Here is a 20,872-nt window from a genome sequence, read left to right on the forward strand (position 1 = left end):
AAATGTCCAGCTTTGCAAGACAAACCAGCAGACAACTTTATTTTTTAGCACAATTTCATGATAACAAGTGTACACAATTAGCAATGTTGTAAATGGTACATTTATGGCAGGCTAAGACAAATTATTTGAATGATCTAAGCAAAACTAAATGTGCAACGTGTTTCTGTGCAATGTGTTACTGCTCTGATGCTGATACTCAAACATAAATAATGTGGCTGGATCGGCTTGGACATTAGGTTACAGTCATTTTTCTGTAATGTGTAAAAACTGCATGTCATGACTGCAGTTTGCATCATAAAGCATGGTGAATGTGGAGAAAGCACTCTAGCATGCATAATCATGGAGAAACATCACACAACGTGCACATCTCTATTTATAGATGACTGCAGGAACTCTGACGTCTTTTGGATTTGTCAAGTATTCTAAGTTAGCAAGACTAGCCTTAATGTAATGTTATTCATTAGAAAGAGTAAGGAGCAACCATTTTGAAGAGTAAAAAAAGTGTATAAAAAGTCAATAAACCAAATGATGAATTCTTAAAGTAATAACAATGAAATTGTTTTTTTTTTTTTTAAATATGAGAAATAAGAAGGTAAGTAATATAGTGATATAACAATAATTCAAGACACTGAATAGCAGAACTAGCTGCAATATAATTTAAAGCATCAACTAACACTTTGAAAAATGTTTCCCATCCCCACAAACAGTCAAAAGGCATCCTGGCTCCTGAACACAGTCAATTTTCCATTTAGGCATCAACCTTTAGACTCAAGTAATCATGGTCAACTTTGGCATAGATATCCATGCAAAGGAAGGGAGTCCAGTGGATGTCTTAGTCATTTTCAAAGGTTGTAAACATTTTGTCGTTTCATTATAATGTCTTTGTTGCATCTCTAAGATTCTTTTATATATTCTGCTCTCTGACATCTTTGGCCACATCCTCCTTTTCACGTTTGTCTTTTTCATATTTGTTGTTTCCATTTGTTGTCGGCCTGTTACATGAAGATTGAGATGCAGTCGAAGGTGCCAGTTCACTTTTATCAACACTAGATTTTTTTCGTGGTACATCTTTGACAAGATTTTTGGGCCTTTTATCCTTCTGAATGTTATCAATGGATCTGCCAGAGGGCTTATCAGTAGTATTTTTCCTTGCATGCTGTCTATATGCTCTCTGAATGACAGTAGCTGACATATCCTCCTGTTTGCGGCGGAGGGTGGTAGTGATGGGCTCGTAGGACACTTTGGAAGGATTAGAAGCCATGAAGCGCTCCTCCATCTGTGCTCTTAGGATGTCCATCTCCCCACCCTCACCTAGAACACGGTTTGTGAATGCAAACAAGATGTCCAGGCAGTGGATGCGTTCACCACTCACCATGGGTAGATCCATTGAGATCAGATCGACCTTGTTAGGTTTGGGTATACGTAACGGTGGGCTCAGAACATCTGCAAATTCAGACAGCTTCTTGTACTCTATGAACTGTGTCGCATGAGGGTCAAATTTTTCCCAGACCTCATAAAACATTTCAAAATCATCCTCGCTCAGCGGGTCCGCACTCTCCTCAGTGGCCACGCTGAAGTTTTCCAGAATGACTGCAATGTACATATTCACCACAATCAGAAAACAGATGATGATGTAGCTCACAAAGAAGGCAATTCCCACAGGAGGATCTCCACAGTCTCCTACTCCTAAACTGCCAGGATGTTCTGCCGCAGGGTTACAATCATCTTCATGTTTGTTGAGAATTGGAGCTAGCAGTCCATCCCAGCCCGCGGATGTGGTGATCTGGAACAAACATATCATGCTATTGCCAAATGTCTCGAAATTGAAAAGGTCATCAATTCCTCCTTCCTTCTTGACGTAAGCAAATCTAGACATGCCGAAGATGGCATAGATAAACATCACCAAGAAGAGTAGGAGCCCAATGTTAAACAAGGCAGGAAGTGACATCATCAAGGCAAACAGCAGCGTGCGGATTCCTTTGGCACTTTTAATAAGGCGGAGAACACGTCCAATCCGAGCCAATCGGATGACTCTGAACAAGGTTGGTGAAACAAAGTACTTCTCTATCAGGTCAGACAGGAACATACCTAAAGGGAAGAAAGTGATTATTGAATAAACAGTACATGAATGGCGAAATAACAAGAGAGTCAGAAAAGAGAGGTGAGTCTTACCTATGATTGAAAGTATGACTACGATGAAATCAAATACATTCCATCCATTTGTGAAGTAGTAATGGCGAAGCGCAAGCATTTTCAACAGACACTCGCCGGTGAAGAGGAAAATGAACACCATATTAATCCAGTAGAGAATACTTTCCTTTTGATCTGACTGGTCAACAGTTTCCACCATCATGGCTACCATGTTCAGAAATATGAGGACCATTATTACAATATCAAATGCCTGCTTTGCGATGAAGTCAAAGATGTATCCTTGAAACTTGTTCTGCAAATGACATAAAGCAGAGACACAAAGGTACATTAAAGATGCTGCTAAACAAGGTCCGATGATGCAGATGAGATGGACCTATGAAAGCGACATACTGATGGTCTTGGAATAGGTTTTTGTGGTTTTTTTGACCCCAACTTTTTCATGGCATTGTAGTACTTCTTCTGCTCTTCAGTCATGAAGATGTCCTGGCCTCCTAAGTAAAGAGGAATTTCAAGTTGTGTTAACACATACATGAAAATGTGATTGAGATGAGAACATAGCACATTAAATTATTGCTTTTTCATCTAAATAGAAAGTCGAAATATTAGACTTTGCCAAGAAAGCAGAATTGACACTTATCTTTTTCTTTTGCTGATTGAAATTGTCGATGATTACACCAATAAAGAGATTGAGTGTGAAGAAGGCTCCAAATATGATGAAAACAACAAAATACAGGTACATCTTCAGGTTGATCTCATACTCAGGTTGGTCTTTTGGCTATAACAGTGACAGAAAACAGTCCTTCGTCATCATACCGATCATACTAGGTAACGAACATAGTGAGCTAAAAAGTTTAATAAACAGGATTACCTTAGCTGGAGAGTCCACAGCAGCATACATAATATCCATCCAGCCCTTGAATGTAGCCTGCATAGATGCAGACACAAAAATTATTAATAAACATTTTGTCTTTGTTAAAATGACTGAGGTAAAATAAGTAAAATGAAATGTTAAAAAATAATGATGTAAGTAAAGAACACACAGATTGTTAGTTACTTACCACTTGCAGGAGTGCAAGGTAGCCCATGCCAACATTGTCAAAGTTGACTTTGACGTTCTTCCACCGACCTTCATCCAAGGCATTACACTCAGACTCATTTTTCACTTGGGATGGAAGATAACGCTCACCTGTGTCTCTTTTGACACAGCTGTAGTACTTCCCCGCAAATAGGTTGACTCCCATGATGCTGAAGATGAGCCAGAAGATGAGACACACCAGTAGCACATTGAAGATGGAAGGAATGGCTCCCAGCAGGGCATTGACCACCACCTGCAAATCCACACACAACATAACATAAGACACTCGTTCAACAGGGAGATAGAACTGGATGTGTAACCTATGCACAACACTTCACAGTAGTAATGGTAAGAACAGGAAAACACATGAGTGAATGTTCCAGTGCCAACATACACACCAGCATAAGCTCACCATAGCCGTGACTTACACCAAAGCTCAAAAACAATGACGACTGCATGGTAAAGGTAGGAACACAGTTAGGAGGAGGCAAGAGATGGATCCAGAAAGTATACTACATATTTAAATATTGGTTCAATGGGTTACATTTACATTTTAGAGAAACACTGAAACAAAACACCTTGTAGAGGCAGGAGGGCGCCACAAAATTTGCTTACTGTAAACAGAAACATAAATAAAACACAAAGAAATCATGTTAACAAACCCAGCAAACAATATGCAAAAAGAGTGAAATTACAATGGAAATTAATGTAGTAGCACTAACACACTTGAGAAGCTCTTCATGCAAATAAATAATATAATATATAATATATAATAATAATTCACTGGCTACCACGTGAGGAAAGACCATCATCATAAGAGTACTGTAAACCTAGAGCACCACAGTATAAAAGCAACTAATCAATACATGCTACATTGATTTCAGCAGCTGACAACCCTCCCTCTTGAGTTACATAACAGTCAGTACATTATCAGTCAGTGATTAGGCCATGCTTGCGTTGTACAGAAAGACTGATATGCTATAAAGTTTAACAAAATTGTTTTAAATTGTGGGATCACTTAAAGGGCATTCTGGGAAACATTTATTTGCTTTCTTGCTGAGTGTTAAAAGGACAGCGCTAGGACTCTCATATGTACAGTATCTATCTAAATAGGAACCTGGAGCCATGACAGCTTAGCTTGGCTTACTATAAAGACTGGAGACAGGGCGAAACAGCTGGCCGGGCATATTCCAAAGAAAATGAAATCCACCTAACTACAGGTCTGATACTTAGTCATGGACAACTACTTCTTTTAGAATACACACAGATAATAGATCACTCACTAGCAAGTCACACTATGTGTTCTGCATCTGTAAAATGCATAGAATTGCATTGTGGGATTATTAGCAGAATGTAGTGGTATACACGTAATTGTCACTGTGTTTTTCATTCTCTTGTGTATTTTTTAAAGGCACTTATTCTGGACACAGTAACCCTTATTCTTGCGTTTCTTGGGTGGGAGTAATGCATCCCTGAAATGTTTTGGCTCTAGCTTCAGACATACATAAAAGTAGAATGAAGTTTCTCATCTAAATCTGTGAATAAGGTAATTCCACAAAATGTCAGACAAATCCATTTAGCAAAATCATTGCTGGTGTTTATTTAAAAAATTACTTTATAAAGGGAATGATGTAATCAACTACCTAACAAGGATAAATAACAGGTGGAGAAAGAGGATTGGGGATGGAAAGGAATGCATCATTTACATACAGCAATGTTTTGAGGGGCAGTCATTTTTGCAAGGCTGCACAAAGCCTGTGCTCTCTAGCACTGCACCGTGACTCAGAGTGGGCGGGGTAATCCAGTGACTCTTACCCTCATGCCCTCGAACCGTGACAGGGCTCTCAGGGGCCTCAAAGCTCGCAGGGTTCTCAGAGACTTAATGGCACCTAAATGTGCAACCCCCATGGCATTGGCTACGAGGCTGACCAGTGAGACCTGGAACACACAGAGATGTCACGTCACAAGTAGAGGAGGCACATTATACTCAGACTACAAGAAGAGGTGTTTCAACCTACACCAACAATGATGAAGTCCAGCCAGCACCAGGCATTTGTGAAATACTTAGCATATCCATAAGCCAGCCACTTCAATAACATTTCCAGAATGAAGATGTAGGTGAAGATTTTGTCTGCAAATTCCAACATTGTTTTAATGGTCTTCCTCTTCTCAATGTAGATGTCTTCGAATGCCTGGATTTGAAGAAAATGGCAATGGGTACTGTAATTAACTACTAATTGAAATGCAAACTTTACTGATGCCAAGCATATCAGGAAATAAATGATCCATTTTAATGTTGTAGAGGGACTTGAGGAGTAGGTACTTGACTTTCATAATCAGCTGTTTACAGTGAAAATGCGTCAGTCTCATTCAGGAAACAAGAAAACACATGAGTGAATGTCCCAGTACCAACATACACATCAGTATGAGCTCATTGTAGCCCTGAAAGTATTCTATATGAGTATCATCCTGTACCAGTGGTAACAGATTATTAAATGTGAGTTTGGACTAACTACCTCAAAACATTGAATGAAAACATAAATATTACGTTCATGAAAGCAGCCAAATCGCCTGTTCTAAGACATTTGTCTTCAAATAGACTTACCAGTGCTCCACTGCTGAGCAGTATCATGAAGATGATGAAGGTCTCAAACCAGTTGTGCTCCACTATCCGGAAACAGGTCTTTCTTAGTGTCCACCACACCTTCCACCAGCCCACATCTACATTTACCTGACAACATTGGAACTTTTGCACACAGCCTGAGCAGAGAGAAATGAGAAATGTTTTTCTAACAGTGTAATATGAAGTAACACCAAAGCTGTAGTAGAGTAAAGTGGTGGTAGTGGTTGTAGCAGTATATACCATCAGGAAAGCAGGCATCAGGATCCATATATTCTTCAAGTTCAAAGTCTACTGACTCTCCGCCTTCACCGGGTGCCATACCATCCACTGTGCTGCCTTCAGAGGAGCTGAGCTCATCGTCATCTATAATCTAAAGAGGAAACATAACAGGCCCACAGCAAATGTAATGCGCTGACGAGATCGAGATGAGAGATCCACAAGCTTCATGCACTCCACAGATCTGTATATACCAAGAGACTTATCCAGTACGTGTGATTGGTAATCTATGTTTTAACAAGCGCTGAAACAGATATCTGGTGTATTTTTTTTGTAAAACTGCATGTGAAACTAAATATTAAAAACATATTATGGCTTATTGAATTATTCTCAAATTTATCGAATTAAAAATATCAGCATGGAAGATATCTGCATGTCTTCTTTTTGCCAACCCTGTGAGATATAAAAAACATAATAATATATATATATACTATAAATGAACAACACAGATTTACATTTAACCAGATCAAAAACTTTGGAGATCTGAGACCTAGCAGTGTTGTACAGTAGCCACATGGTCTCTTCAGCCTGTTGTGATATGGATTTCTACAGGGTGTGTCTCCTAATAGCTGGTGGATGAGAACAGCTTGAATGCCTTCCTGGAGAATGCAGGAGCACTGGACTGTCCTGGGACCAGCTAATGTAGTGCAGTGAGTGAAGTAAGCATGTTACTGCGAGTACTAAGGGCAGTTTGTTTGCGCTGCCAACCCATCCATTCTGTACATGTCAGCAGTGTGTTACATTACATTTGAGCAAAATCTAAAGAAAACTGTGGATATCTATCTTGTGGATATTCTTGGAATAAATGTCATGTCATTTCAAACTACAGTCTCCTTTTGAAGAACAGTCTACTATTACCAATGTGTTTTAATAATCCTACTTTGGATATTATTTTTAAATAATATACATTCCTACTGGGCTACTCTAGCACAGCAAGTGGTCTTAAAAGTGCTTGAGCAATTCAGAAAACTGCTGTTTATCCAAAGAAACAGCAAGCACCCACTAACAATAACAAGAAAGGAATTTAAATCTGAGATAAAATTTCAATAAATGCATTCATAGTAAATAAAGAAGTTAATTAGTAACAATAACATTGCAACAACTACATACAGACTTTTGGAATTAGTTTTTTTTACTTTCACACTGTGAGATTTTCTCCAACTCAAAGCAAACAGACCCCTTAAGAACAGGATTCAGCTCTCCAGCCGTCTGTCTTAAATTGCACATAATGTAATCTGCACACTGGTCTTTTCCTCTCTATATGGCCTATCCCTCATTAAAGGCTCAGGGCATATGGTATCTTTAGGGGAAACTTCACATGGCATGCTCATACCTCCTTGTTAAGTACTTTAAAGTGACTTCTATGACAAAACCTCATACTTCCTGCAACAACAGATGTATTTGTCAAGAACCACAACCAGCACAGAAATCCCACAACATCCGTCATACATCAGAAACATTAGTCTGCTTATGATAGCTCACAACACTTATTTTAAATAAACATTATCTGTAATGCTTCACAGTCATTAAAAGCATTCTTACCACATGACATCCTGCTGCATCAGATGAGACGCTGCTGAAGTCCTCTGTGTTGAGATTTTCAAAATCAGACTCTCCCGCAGCGATAGGAACAGTGACAGTCAGACTAGGATTGTTGATGAAAGACATTATAGAATCATCACTCTTGCTGCTGACTATGTACTTGTCTCCATTTTTATCCACTCCGATCACATCTGCATTGCCATTCTTCGAAAACTCTTTGATGGTATGGTTGGGGACACCGTTCGGCCCTAAAGGTTTGTGGAGCTCATCCAGAGATTTGTCCTCACCCTTTCCTTTCTTCTTATCCCTGAGGCAGACACTGTTGCAGCTGCTGTGAAGCAGGGACCTGGCAAATGCAATGCCTTTGTGAATCCGTCCAATTGCAATCTGCAAATTGTTCATCTCGCTGTCATCATCTGTCGCTGCCAGGTTGTCTGCACTGAATGAACTTAGAAGCAGGGCCAGGAACAGGTTGAGCACCTATCAGACAACGACATGACTTAACGTAAGCTTCCATTATCTTTAGCTATTGTAAATAAGCTATTGTATTTTATTATAATAACACATGCATAGCTATAAAACTGTATCATAGATGATTACTCTTTACATTTATCAGCTACTGTAAATCAAAAACAGTGTGACGAGTTGGACTCATGAATTGATGATAATAGATGATAATGTACCACAAGGTTTCCAATAACCATGACCATCATGTAGACAATGATGCACATGGCTGTCCCAGCCACCTCCATACAGTCCCACATGGTCTCTATCCACTCTCCACAAAGCACTCGAAACACAATGAGGAATGAATGAAAGAAGTCATTCATGTGCCAACGGGGCAGAGTGCAGTCTTTAGAGATTTTACACACACATTCCTTGTAGTTTTTTCCAAACAGCTGCATTCCCACCACAGCAAAGATGAAGACAATAATGGCCAGCACCAAGGTGAGGTTGCCCAAAGCCCCCACTGAATTACCAATTATTTTGATCAGTGTGTTAAGAGTGGGCCACGATTTAGCCAACTTGAATACTCTTAGCTGTAAAAAGAAAAGAAAATCATGTAATTTCACATATTTCTGCACTTAAATGCACATGAATATATCGCGACACATAGACTTACCAATCGGAATGATCGCAGGACAGACATGCCAACCACATTCTCCAGACAAAGCTCAATCAAACTTAAACTGACAATGACCCCATCAAAAATATTCCACCCCTTCTGAAAGTAATAGTATGGATCCAAAGCAATGATCTTGAGGACCATTTCAGCTGTGAAGATGCCAGTGAATACCTTTAGAAAAACAGATACAGGAATATTGAGCAAACGGAAATACTGAATGTTAATAGTAATAGTTAAAACTAATTTGGAAAAACATTTTCAGTACTCTCACCTGATTGCCCACAATCAGCATTCTGGAAAAAGGCTTTGACATTGGATAATGCTCCATGGCCATAAACAGTGTGTTGAGTACAATGCAGATGGTAATGGTTAGGTCCACAAATGGGTCCATCACAATGAGTTGAACCACCTTTTTAATTTTCAACCATAGTGGACAACATTCCCAGATGAGGAAGGTATGGGCAAAATTGTACCAGCATTGAGGACACTTCTGCCGAGACTCTTCAAGCTCTGATGTACACGAATAATGAAAAAAAAAAAAACATAAAAATTACATATCTTCTCTTTATGACTTAGGCTCATGCCATTGTGTAGAATACCTACCCTCCACTGTGCTTGTTATGACACTGGCAATACTATGGGCTCTCTGTCTGGCCTCTGGGCACTCAAGGAAGTCCATTAAGTCCTGTTGTGCTCCACCACCAGGATGGTACTCTGTGTCAGTGGTGTCCGCCTGGAGATAGAAACATTTGTCGCAAAAGCAGATGTGGTGCAGGAAATAAGTTATGCATTACCTTTAATATACAGGTACAAACATGTTGTAATAGTATCAAAGCATAAAATTTTAAAAAACAAAACAGAATTGTGAATTACAAAAACTGTGTATACAGCATACCAGCTTGAATTCAATAAGGAAACTGTACAGTAAAGTTAATTAGGATAACGCAATAATAATTACTGACCATTATAAACAATGGTTAGCTTTAGCATTGAGGCATCATACAAACGGTGGTGGGATGTTCTATTAACTGCATCTATTGTTATGTTTACTGAGATTTTATGAAAATTTGTGAAAATAGATAATATGCGGTTCTTCAGGGTATAAAAATTGCCCATAAAAAGGGTTTTGTAATGATGCTAATTTCACCTTATTGGTTAGGACAAAAATATTTCAAACTAATTTCGTTAAAGCCGTTTGATTATAAAGTGAGATTCAAAATAATCTTCAATCTATTACAATACATTACTAATACATTTTAAGTAATTTCCTTTGAAATGAACGACTATCTGATCACTGTTATCAACTAGTAATAGATCTATACTTTTGCTTAATAGTTTAAAAGTATCCCGTACTGGCATTTACTAACTTTATTTACAGTGAGGTAACAGCTAAGCTAATTTAGCTTCTGGGCTTTATCATGAAGGCCATGTGGGCATGTAGTAGACAATTACAGTAGAGACAAAGTAAGCTAGAGCAGGTTTGCAAAAATAAATGCTTCTGCAATTAACACTTAACAATTAAAATCTATTTTATTATAATTATTATTATTATTGTTGTTGTGCACGCTTTATGTTTCAGGATTGGGGCAGGGGTGGCTTTTTGTGACTTTTTCTACAATGCAGTAAAAACTAGAATCTGTGATTTGTTGATTTGAACCTTTAAATTTTTTGAAGTGTGTTCCAGGCCTCAAACTCAAAATTTGCTTCATAAATCACAAATTTTAGTTTTTATTGCGTTTTAGAAAAAGACTTGGGGTTTAGTATAGCTACACAGTGGGAGACAAACAGAAAACACAACCAAGGCTTCAATAGAGTTGTAAGCAAATGAAAAAGCACCATCTGGGTTCGACAAGCCGTTCTTACATTGTCTCCAGTGGAGGCCTTATCTAATGTCACTTTAGGCAGAAGAAGCCCCACAGGTGAAGATGGGAGTGAACTCCGACCCACCAGAGACACAACACCATTGCAATCTACTGAGCTGTGCTTGATCCCGTTGGGTGGAAGAAGGGGATGTGACAAGAAGCTGCGCTGGCTCACGCTGCTTGTGTGACGATCACACCGTCGAGGAAAAAACAAAGAGCCTCTCTGGCTTAGGTTGTCGTCAAAAATACTGCTTTCATCGTCTGCAAACTCATTTTCTGAGCCCATGTCCTGCGTTCGGCTCTGCAAACTAAAAACACTGGTTCTGCTGTTTCGTCTTGATGAGAACAGGTGTCCGTGAAAGCTCAGAAAGGACTATAAGAGAAAGATATTCTCCAGTTGATAGTGTTGACATATAGTGATTGTAAAGAAGAAAGAATAGCGATGATGATTGGCATAATGCTATTGTGAGCACTGTAAGGAGACTGTCAAAATCAAAAATAAATGCTGGCGATGGCTGAAAATCATAAGGATGATGATCATGATGATGACAAAGAGGAAAAACATGATGATGAAGATGAAGCAGTGTAAGCAGGAAAATTACAAATGCATCCTGATGCCGATTGACAATGACAATATTATAAGAAGAGCATGAATACAAAGATGTAGAAGGTGATGATGCTACTGATAATGATGATGATGATGATGTTGATGGAGGTGACAGTGATGATAGCAGCGATGGTGAAAAGAAAAAACTTCCACTGTGACGTTTTGGACTTGATGATGATGTAAACGTATTTACAAAATGCTTGTACTGTAACAAAAAATGCATACTAAATAATAAAACAAAACAAACATATACAGTACTGTTTACATCTCTCATACTGAACCTGATGTGCGGTCGAGCATTTCATGTCATAGTTGAGCAGGTTCGCATCTACAGAAAAACGGCAGCGAGCCTTCTTCAAACTGTCTTGTGACTCCGATTTAGGAATCTTCTCATCAGCCCCTTTGCCCTCTTCCTCCTTTTGCTTTCTTCGTCTGTTGCGTCTCTCTTTGGCACTTTTGGAGCTCAACTTGGAGGCATTAGAGGAGCTCTCCGCACCGCCACCTTTGTCATTGACCTCGTCGCTTTCTGCAGCAGCTGCAGATACTGCTGCCTTCAAAAGGAAAGAGAGAACAGCTGAGGGTAAATGTATCAAACCCCATTTATGATTAGTCTTTTGGAAACAGAATTCAGAATTAGGTGATTGATCTGCTACCTGCAAGATTATGTTACCTAACTTTTTTCAAAATGAGTCAAAGAGGTGTAATTATGTGACATAAAGATCTACTGATGCATTGCTGTGTACCTGAGCATCCTCTTGCTGTCGTTTCAGCTGCTCAAGCATGGCCTGAAATTCCTCCTCTTTCTCTTTAGCCTCCTTAATGGTGGCCTGGCTCTGCTCCTCATAGGCCATAGCAACCACAGCTAAGATCAAGTTGACCAGGTAGAAGGACCCGAGGAATATCACCAGCACGAAAAAGATCATGTAGGGCTTCCCAGATGCCCGCAATGTCTGCAAGGAACACAAACAATGTTCTGGTCTAGAAAACCTGATACTAATTATGCTAACTTCTTAGAAATACACTATTAAGCTTCTTTTTGATGATTAAAGTAGCTGTAGTGATACAATCAGATCAATATGTCAGTTTTCTAATGGGTTTACCGTACAGATACATGCAGAATGCTAATCACTTCCAGGTCAAGCATAATCTTGATGGTCAACACAATTATCTAGAAAGCTTATTAAAACCGGATGGAGGTCTAGTTGATTGTTCTCCTGATGCTGCTGCGCTTATTATTCATCCACGTTTGTTGGCTTTATAATACACTTGTTTATCAAAGTAACAAATAAATAAATAGAAAATCACAACTATCACTGTTCTGTAGCCTAGCCAATAGATACATTAAAAAGGGCTCCCCAATCACACACTGTCCTAAAAAGATCTGCTCATGTTTGCTTTACAATGTAAAGCAGTGAATGATTCATTGGACATCTATTTGCCTTTTTAAAACCATTCATGTTGTGTTTGCCTGAGTCATTGTGTGACTCATCCATGTTCCTTTTGACCAAGATGCACCTGCACTTCATTTAGAGGTTTGTTTGAACAGGATGCACAAAATATTCCCTTTAATACCAATAACATGTCTTTGACAGAGCTCTTGTTAACATAACAAGCATGTCTCTTTATGTATAGTGCTAAAAAATTGAGGTAATGTTTAAAATACATCGAATATTGTTAAACAAATTAATTAAATAAATTAATAAAATAAAATAAATAAAATTACATATCAACATACAGAGGGCTGTAATAAAAGTTACAAATTGCAATAATTTCATCACAGCAGCTCATAATAATTTGACTCAGAAGTGTGAAAGGTCCCTGTGTGCCTCTATGTGCTCCTGACAACATCTGGGTATACTCCTGATGACCCAGCGAATAGGGTCATGAGGGATCTACTACCAGACCTGGATCAGGGCATCAGTCCTACACGGTCTGCGGCGGTACTTGTTGGCATCAGATGCACCTATACATAATGTCCAATGGGTGCTAAATTAGATTTAGGTCAGAGGAATATGAGAGCCAGTCAGTGGCATTGATGCCTTTGTCATACAGGAACTGCCTACACACTCTGGCTACTTGAGGCCGGGCATTGTCCTCCACCAGCAGGAACCCAGGGTCCACTGATTAAAAATGTATCAGCTGAAAACAGTTTGTATAATGTGGCTTGAACTGTCAGCCTACCTGCTGATAAAGGTTTTCCCAGTAATCCTGTGTCATCAGCCTGAACAGGGACAGAAAGGCCCAACCAAATGAGTCAAAGCTGGTGTAGTCGTAGTCTGGGTTCCTTCCCACTCTGATGCAGGAGTACCCCTCGGGACACAGCCTGCAACAAATACAGAGCCTGTAAAGCTCTGAGAGGATCATGCTTACAAAAGGTACCTTGTACATAAATGAGTATTATCCAGTCTTCTAACAGCTGAAGAGTAGACTTACCCAGCTGCGCTGCCATTTCCACAAAGCAATGGATCTCGTTTCTCTGGGAGGTAATAATAATTACCTGGTGGAAGAGGAAAAAAATCACAGATTTGTTATGTTGTGGGCAGTGACCTGTCACTATTAACACCACTACAAACTAATTCAATTACTTTACTGCACAAAGTGAGATTAAATAGCTTGTTCTGTCTGAACAACAGTATCAATTCGATATCACATAAAAAAAAAAAACAGCATAGAGAAGGTAGGACTGGGGAATATTTGGCATTTTTAACTGATTATAAAAATTGAATTCAACATGAATTTTCTGGCAAGCATTTCATCTGATATAATATAGTTCAGTACAATAACAATAACAATTAAATATGGCCTCATTAATAAGACAACAAAACCTAAACATTAACAGCCGTACATAGAATATATCACTTGGATGCTGTCAGTTGCATTATACTATGTTGTGTACACCTAGTCATATATAGAAGAAAACAAATAATAATGTCAAAACACATACTTTTATTGAGTGAGTATGCAGTCCAGTCGAAAGCATTTGACTGGTCAGTTCCATTCACACTGGTTTCATTATGTGTTGCATTGGTGCTTATTGGCATCAATACACATTTTTGTTTTAAATGGCCCATAAACAGCTGTAACCCTATGAGGGCGAAGACACTCAAGCAGAAGACGGTGAGGATCATCACGTCAGAAAGCTTCTTCACTGACTGGAACAACGCACCAACAATAGTTTTCAGACCTGTGTGATATAGTATAATTTGTTATTCTAAGCAGTCATAAACAAGACATTACCAACAACCAATACAAACCAATACTAGTGTTAGTTCTAACATTTTGTTTTATCTATCTATAACTATAACCTACAGACCAAGCCACAAGATGAAGCTCTTTCACAGGTATTTGATGTTTTAATAGCAAATAGTTATTTTCATTACATTTTGTTTTCCTATTTTCAGCATGTAGATTGTTAATCTATCAAAGCTCAATGTAGTAATTAGACAGAAAAGTAACACAGGAACTTATAGGCTTACAAGTGTGTTATAACATACAGTACATACTAACAAAAACAGGACAGACCCTAACCATAGATAGACTAATACATTATTCTATATGTTATGCCTTTATTCAGCACAGGCAAAGCGCAGTCAAGAAATGCTGCACTCAAAAACATTAAGGCAAAAGGAAAAATAAAAGAGTAGGTCAGAGGACATAAGCAAATGGCACAGATCTCACAGAGTAACTTAGCAAACTAAATATGTCATACATAATGTACACCAATCAGCAACAAGATTAAATGCCGCCTCATGGTTTTAGCCTTTTGGTGGACAGGGGTCAACATGTATCCGAACACACCATATATCACAGCTTGCTGCGTATATGAGCCTGTGGGCCTGAGCAGCTGCAGACAGGTCAGACTCCACGCTGACCCCTGTCCACCATAACATAGAAAACCACCAGGTGAATTTGCTGTTAATCCCTCTTTTCAGTGGCTACATCGGATGCAGAAATGAGATACCTGAAGCTCATGTGGGGTGGCAAAAATAGTTTTTAAGATTGTGAATGTTCAGATTGCTCAGACAACTCTGTGACATATCTGTGTTTCCAAAGTGGACAGGAGGAGGGGGAGGGGGCATACTGTATACATATCAAGGCAATTGCATGAGGGGAGGTAATAGGTGGAGGAGGGGAGGTTCAGGTACAGCGTGCAAGATGTTAACTACCATGCACTTCTTCCTACTACTTACCTGGAATAACTGAAATAGCTTTGAAAGCTCTCAGCACTCTGAATGTGCGAAGAGCTGAAAAATTACCTAGGTTTACAAACTCTGTTACATACCTGCAGGGAAACTTAGAATTACTGTGCAATATTGACTCACACAACAATGAATGTATAACAAACAAAGTCAGCAACCCTCTTATATAGATACACTACATGATTATGTCTTTAATACATATAGATAAGAGACATGGCACTTTATTTGTTATCAAAAATTTGAACGTTACTCCTGTTTATCAATAAATCAATAAATTTGGACAACTGTTTAAATAGCAGTACAATAACACGGGATACAGTGACAGCAGAAGGTAGAAAAGATTTTTTATGTCTGCTGGTTCTGGCTAGTGGCTGAGAACCAGGGGATGGGAGCTGTCAGACAGGAAGAACTGTACTTAGTTTAAAAGATGTTTGCATTGAGAATAAACATCACTGTCATCAGTTTAAAAAAAATCCCTTTAAAATAAATGGAACTATATTTTTGAACTGTGTTTAAAGATGTGTGTCTTATTGCCATATTAGTTGTTAGCAATATGTATTATGTTACGTTTGATCATTTGTTTGGGACTTAAAAAAATAAAACACAGAATACCAAAATCTTTTAAAACTTAAACTTTAACTACTAATACTACGACTACTACTACACAAAGTAGTGTTCTACTCAACTACTAATGCTAATAGAAATAAGAATCGATCATTGCCTTTGCTACAAATAGTGAAACTAAAGCACATAGTTTGTTGGTTGCTCTGGACTAAAGAGTTGTTACAGCATTATTTGAATTGATTTTAAAATACTTACGCCATAACAATGACACAGAAATCCAGCCAGTTCCACGGATCTCTTAGAAATGTGAATTTTCCTATACAGAAACCTCGAGCTAAAATTTTAACCAGGGATTCAAAGGTATAGATTGCAGTAAATGTGTACCTGTTGGAAAGAACACGTACATGACTCAATATGGCATCTACATTTGTGATACAGTATTTGATTCAATGTGCAAATAATAGAAAACTTACTCTACATTCTTTGCCCAGTCTGGTGGTTTGTTTAATGTCATAAATGCACAGTTGGTGAGGATAGTGCACATGATGACCACATTGAACAATTTGCAAGCATTTGTCAAGGAAGTTACTTGTTTTACTATATATATATATATATATATATATATATATATATATATATATATATATATATATATATATATATATATATACACATACAGTATATATACAGTATATTAAAATTTAAATCAAATAATAATAATTATTTATTTATTCTTAGGATTATTATCATGTTAATATCTTAACAAAAGGATATGAGTGTACCAAAATCTTAATTGATATTCTTCTAAGAGGGTTGAAGGGACTCAGGAGGTACAGGGCAGGAGCAGCGTTGAAGCGGAAGATGAACTTTCTTTTGTTTAATACTATGAAGGTCTTGAAAAAAAGAGAGACATGTATTAAATAGTCTTCCAGTCCATCAGACCGACTTGAAAGATTTCATCATAGTTGACTGATACAAAAAAAACAACACACTGGGGTTGCTTACAAACTACTTTAGCACTCACTCCACTGTAAAAACCACATTGCTGAAAACATCATATAAAAAAAAAAAACATTCTCCATCTTCCTGTCAGCACAAAATTAAAAGCCTCTATCCCAGATGACAATACCACTAATACTGGAATATTAAGCCACAAATATGCCATCATCACAGTTAAATTAAAATCTAAAAATGTGAATAGAAGTCCATAATGAGTTTCAAATCGATCAAACCTACTTTCTGGTTAGCATAGTAGGAGTCCAGGTCTTCCAGTGGTGTTGACACCAAGCCTGTAGGAATGTCCCCATACATAAGAGGGAGTGATTTGCCTGCCTCCAGGTCACGGCTGGGCCTGAGGATATTGCCATCATTGCGTTTTCTCTTCCCAGCCTTTGGTTTCTTGGCGTTTTCCTCAGCAATCCGTCCCTCGATGGCTCTGAGGGACTCGCGACTGAAGGGGCGGAAACTGTCTGGACCTGGTGGTACAAGCAGCTCTGCCATCTTTTCATCCTGCACTTTCAGGGTGAACAGCTAACCCCCAACATGAGAAAGGCCTGACCGGACAGAACAGATAGAAAGCACTAATTATTAATAATAAAAATAATTTATTAACCAACCTGTAGCTAATTATCTCTATTTTTGGCAACAAATTCACTAACACATTCTTAAATGGAGGAGAGGACGGTAGGTGCAAGATCAGATGTTTTTGTCAGAGACGGTCAGCTCAGTAAGTGACACACTATACTAAGGAGGGCGAAGATGGCTGCTACGCACATAAATTTCTGCCAGCTATGGTAAAATTAGATCTAATTATCTGTTCTTCTGTAGATAAAATTAACATTTGACGTGACAATGATCAATTCCAGGTGAGATTCTTGCTCCTCTCCTCCATCGCTCAAAATGAAAAGAGGACACTTTTTCCTCAGCTCCTGAGACAGTGTGGAAAAGATCCATTCTACTAATAGGCCTGACTGGTGTGATGTGTTAGGTAGACCTATGCATTATTAAATATGAATGCTCTAAAGACTGTACTGCCTCTGTAGGTGCCCTGCCACTGAGAGCTTTGCCTGATCTGAATGCAATAGTGTAATAGAATACTTCCACACATTGTGCTGTGATGCAAGAAATCAATCTCAAACACATTGGTCAATCAACTGCCTACAGCACTAAGTTGTACATGGCTGTGATGTAATTTTAAAAACAAAGGGATGTCCAACAACTAAAAAAAAAAAAAGAGTTTCAATGTCTATTCACATGGTTTCCAAAGACAATTGTGCTGATTTTCAATGTAAATGATTTTAGTATTTTACAACAAACAATAAAACAACATTATGAAGAAACATTTCAAACATATTCATTTTGCCTCAGTGTAGTATCTTTCTAACATGTCTGTGGTTTCAAATATATCCACCTCTTCATGGACCATGTACTTTTTACATACATGGATGGTACAGTAGGCATGGCTAAAGTGCCAGTGGTGTGGGGTAACTATTTAAAGGACTACAATATAGTAATATCAGTAATAAGTGAAATGAATGAACAAAATAATAAACCTTAGTTTTATATTCACCCAACAAGGTCAGCCTGCAATGACTCAGCTCTGAAGAGGCCTGCATTGTTTCTGTCCATCTGTGCCAAACTCACTACATACAACTTGAGATTTGAGCTGCCACTTTGAGGCTTCAAACAGGCCCACTTCAATTTATCTACCCAAAAGGTATTTATTTCCTTCCACCATCTTTCACTGGAGCAGAATATCAACACCTTAGCCTGTTAGAGTCAACACACTGTATATCTAACGGTGCCCTGCTGATGACTGACCTTAGGTCAGGACCTTGGGTGTCCTGGTTCACCATCAAGTATATTAAACACTCATACAGTGTCAAAGGGTAGCTCAGCTTTATTATATTTAATGCACATCACTCATTTCAAAACATAATTTTATTGACCTCATAATGCTTCTTGATTTGAAGCATTAGATGAAGTAATAGAAAGGTTGTGACAGATCATATTCTACTTATTCATTGTTCCAGGTACAGTCAACTATGCTTTTACACTGGACCAGTACAGTGCTGTTGTTTTAACAGATGCAATGGTTAAGTCATTAACAACAAAAGAAATAGCAGCTATTTTGATAAATTATAAATAATTTTGATAATTTTTTTAATGAAACAAAAACAATCAAAACAAAACAGGCAACATTATCTGGTTCCAGCATTTCAGATGTGAATAGTTCTAGTTTCCTTTCATCTGTTATGAAGCTTCTCCACTGACCACTTTGTACGTGGTGAAGAATTCATGGCAGAGCTACTGGATTGGATTGCAAACGATTGTATAGGTATAACCAATAAAGAGGCCACTGAGTGTGTACTTGATATACAGTATTTAGGTTTGGGTCTGAACATAACACTTTCTTTCACTATTTCAGATTTTTATACACTAAACAACTAACCGGTCAGACATTTGTTCACTTTTGTGTGAACAGTTACAAAGAGTTAGAATTAAAAAGCAGTGTTTGCCCAAACAGGAATATCACTGTACATACTACAACCAGTTTGGGATGGTATGATGGAATTTTCTGTTTCAATACAATACACACATTCAAAAATATAATATGCTAAAAAAGTTAATGGCAACATAATAATTTCTTGTTCATAATCTTTCTTCTTCTTCATCTATACAGCCTGTTAAAAGACTCCTTTCTACAAAGTCTGGAGTAAGAATCGAGTCCCTGTCGGCTAAAGCTAAGCTAATATGAGGGTTCAACAGATTTTAGATTTAGAAATACCTAATTGAACCTGTGGGGAATTCTTTTTTGGACAGTTGCTACATTTATTGCTCATTTAGCGGGGGTTCAGTTTTCTTATCCTGTGATACAGATGTCATGTGGCCAGTCGTCAAACCACAATTGCTCGGCCCCAAATCAAGCATATTAGTCGTTTTTGAGTAAAATTCCCTCTTTGTGTTTTCCATGATATAATGTTTGTACTATATAAATGGATACTTACTAATACTATGAATCAGTAAGATTTAAACTGGTTCTTTCCACTTACATACAGTCTGTAAACAGAGCGATCACCCTTAGTATCTGTGGGCTCCCTGGGGACCAACACACTCACAGCTCTTAAGTGCTCACAACCAATGCTCGCTGCTGCCTCTTCCAGACAGGATCAGGATTAGATCTTGCTCATTTAGGGCGTTGGCAAAATTGCTGATGATGAGGAGCTGTTAACATTGTTCTCTGGAATAAATGCGTGTTTTTATGTGCATGCTGCCAGGCTACACTGTGTGTGTGTACAGTCTGGATATGAAGCAAACAGAACAGGCTAATCTCTAATTGACAGCAATCTAATAATGATGTTGACAATCATGCAAGCAGGAAGTCATCTAAGATGGAGTGTGGGCTAATAATTGCTTCCATGCCCATTAACTTCCGCAAAATATTGCAGCCCATGATTTGCACTCTAGTCTTGTCTTGTCCATATGCATTATGAGAGATCAATCATGTTTTTCCAGAAAGGCCCTCCAACACTAATACTAACATAAATACAGTTATCTAACTATAAGGCAATTCTGCAGACAGCAAAAATAAAAAGGATAACTTAAAATAGATAGATCTAAAAAAAAGAAAAGAAAAAGAAACTAAACTTCAGACAAACCTTCACAAATCATGCACACAGACTAATTTTCAACCAATTTCAGCTCAGATTCCTTTAAGAACAAGCACCAACATTCAACTTTAACAGCTTATGTTCAACTCACCATCAGTTTTCCATCTTGGACAAGTGATCAAACAGTCGAGAGCCTTTAAAGGTCTATAAAATGTTGCTGAGAAATAAATCTGTCCG

At 38.2% G+C, this 20,872-nt stretch overlaps 1 protein-coding gene across 1 annotated transcript in view; it reads right to left on the bottom strand.

Moving 5' to 3' along the window:
• LOC113173110 (tetratricopeptide repeat protein 21B-like) overlaps positions 1 to 20,872 on the bottom strand; it is a 36,659-nt gene extending 15,787 nt beyond the window's left edge. Inside the window, exons 1-27 of the mRNA XM_026376422.1 lie at positions 20,787 to 20,872; positions 17,262 to 17,578; positions 16,800 to 16,918; positions 16,499 to 16,588; positions 16,281 to 16,409; positions 15,453 to 15,544; positions 14,207 to 14,446; positions 13,696 to 13,759; positions 13,444 to 13,585; positions 12,006 to 12,212; positions 11,544 to 11,813; positions 10,657 to 11,028; positions 9,397 to 9,526; positions 9,065 to 9,303; positions 8,791 to 8,964; positions 8,351 to 8,707; positions 7,668 to 8,147; positions 6,090 to 6,219; positions 5,832 to 5,986; positions 5,245 to 5,418; positions 5,042 to 5,164; positions 3,210 to 3,479; positions 3,020 to 3,076; positions 2,789 to 2,926; positions 2,542 to 2,646; positions 2,173 to 2,443; positions 1,154 to 2,088 (exon numbers count right to left, since the gene is read on the bottom strand). Of these exons, the coding sequence (XP_026232207.1) occupies positions 1,154 to 2,088; positions 2,173 to 2,443; positions 2,542 to 2,646; positions 2,789 to 2,926; positions 3,020 to 3,076; positions 3,210 to 3,479; positions 5,042 to 5,164; positions 5,245 to 5,418; positions 5,832 to 5,986; positions 6,090 to 6,219; positions 7,668 to 8,147; positions 8,351 to 8,707; positions 8,791 to 8,964; positions 9,065 to 9,303; positions 9,397 to 9,526; positions 10,657 to 11,028; positions 11,544 to 11,813; positions 12,006 to 12,212; positions 13,444 to 13,585; positions 13,696 to 13,759; positions 14,207 to 14,446; positions 15,453 to 15,544; positions 16,281 to 16,409; positions 16,499 to 16,588; positions 16,800 to 16,918; positions 17,262 to 17,525 (5,727 nt within the window). The 5' untranslated portion in view covers positions 17,526 to 17,578; positions 20,787 to 20,872. The remainder of the gene's footprint in view (positions 1 to 1,153; positions 2,089 to 2,172; positions 2,444 to 2,541; positions 2,647 to 2,788; positions 2,927 to 3,019; positions 3,077 to 3,209; positions 3,480 to 5,041; positions 5,165 to 5,244; positions 5,419 to 5,831; positions 5,987 to 6,089; positions 6,220 to 7,667; positions 8,148 to 8,350; positions 8,708 to 8,790; positions 8,965 to 9,064; positions 9,304 to 9,396; positions 9,527 to 10,656; positions 11,029 to 11,543; positions 11,814 to 12,005; positions 12,213 to 13,443; positions 13,586 to 13,695; positions 13,760 to 14,206; positions 14,447 to 15,452; positions 15,545 to 16,280; positions 16,410 to 16,498; positions 16,589 to 16,799; positions 16,919 to 17,261; positions 17,579 to 20,786) is intronic.

Source organism: Anabas testudineus, chromosome 21 (assembly GCF_900324465.2).
Source record: "Anabas testudineus chromosome 21, fAnaTes1.2, whole genome shotgun sequence".
In the NCBI taxonomy this organism is placed as follows: Eukaryota; Metazoa; Chordata; class Actinopteri; order Anabantiformes; family Anabantidae; genus Anabas; species Anabas testudineus.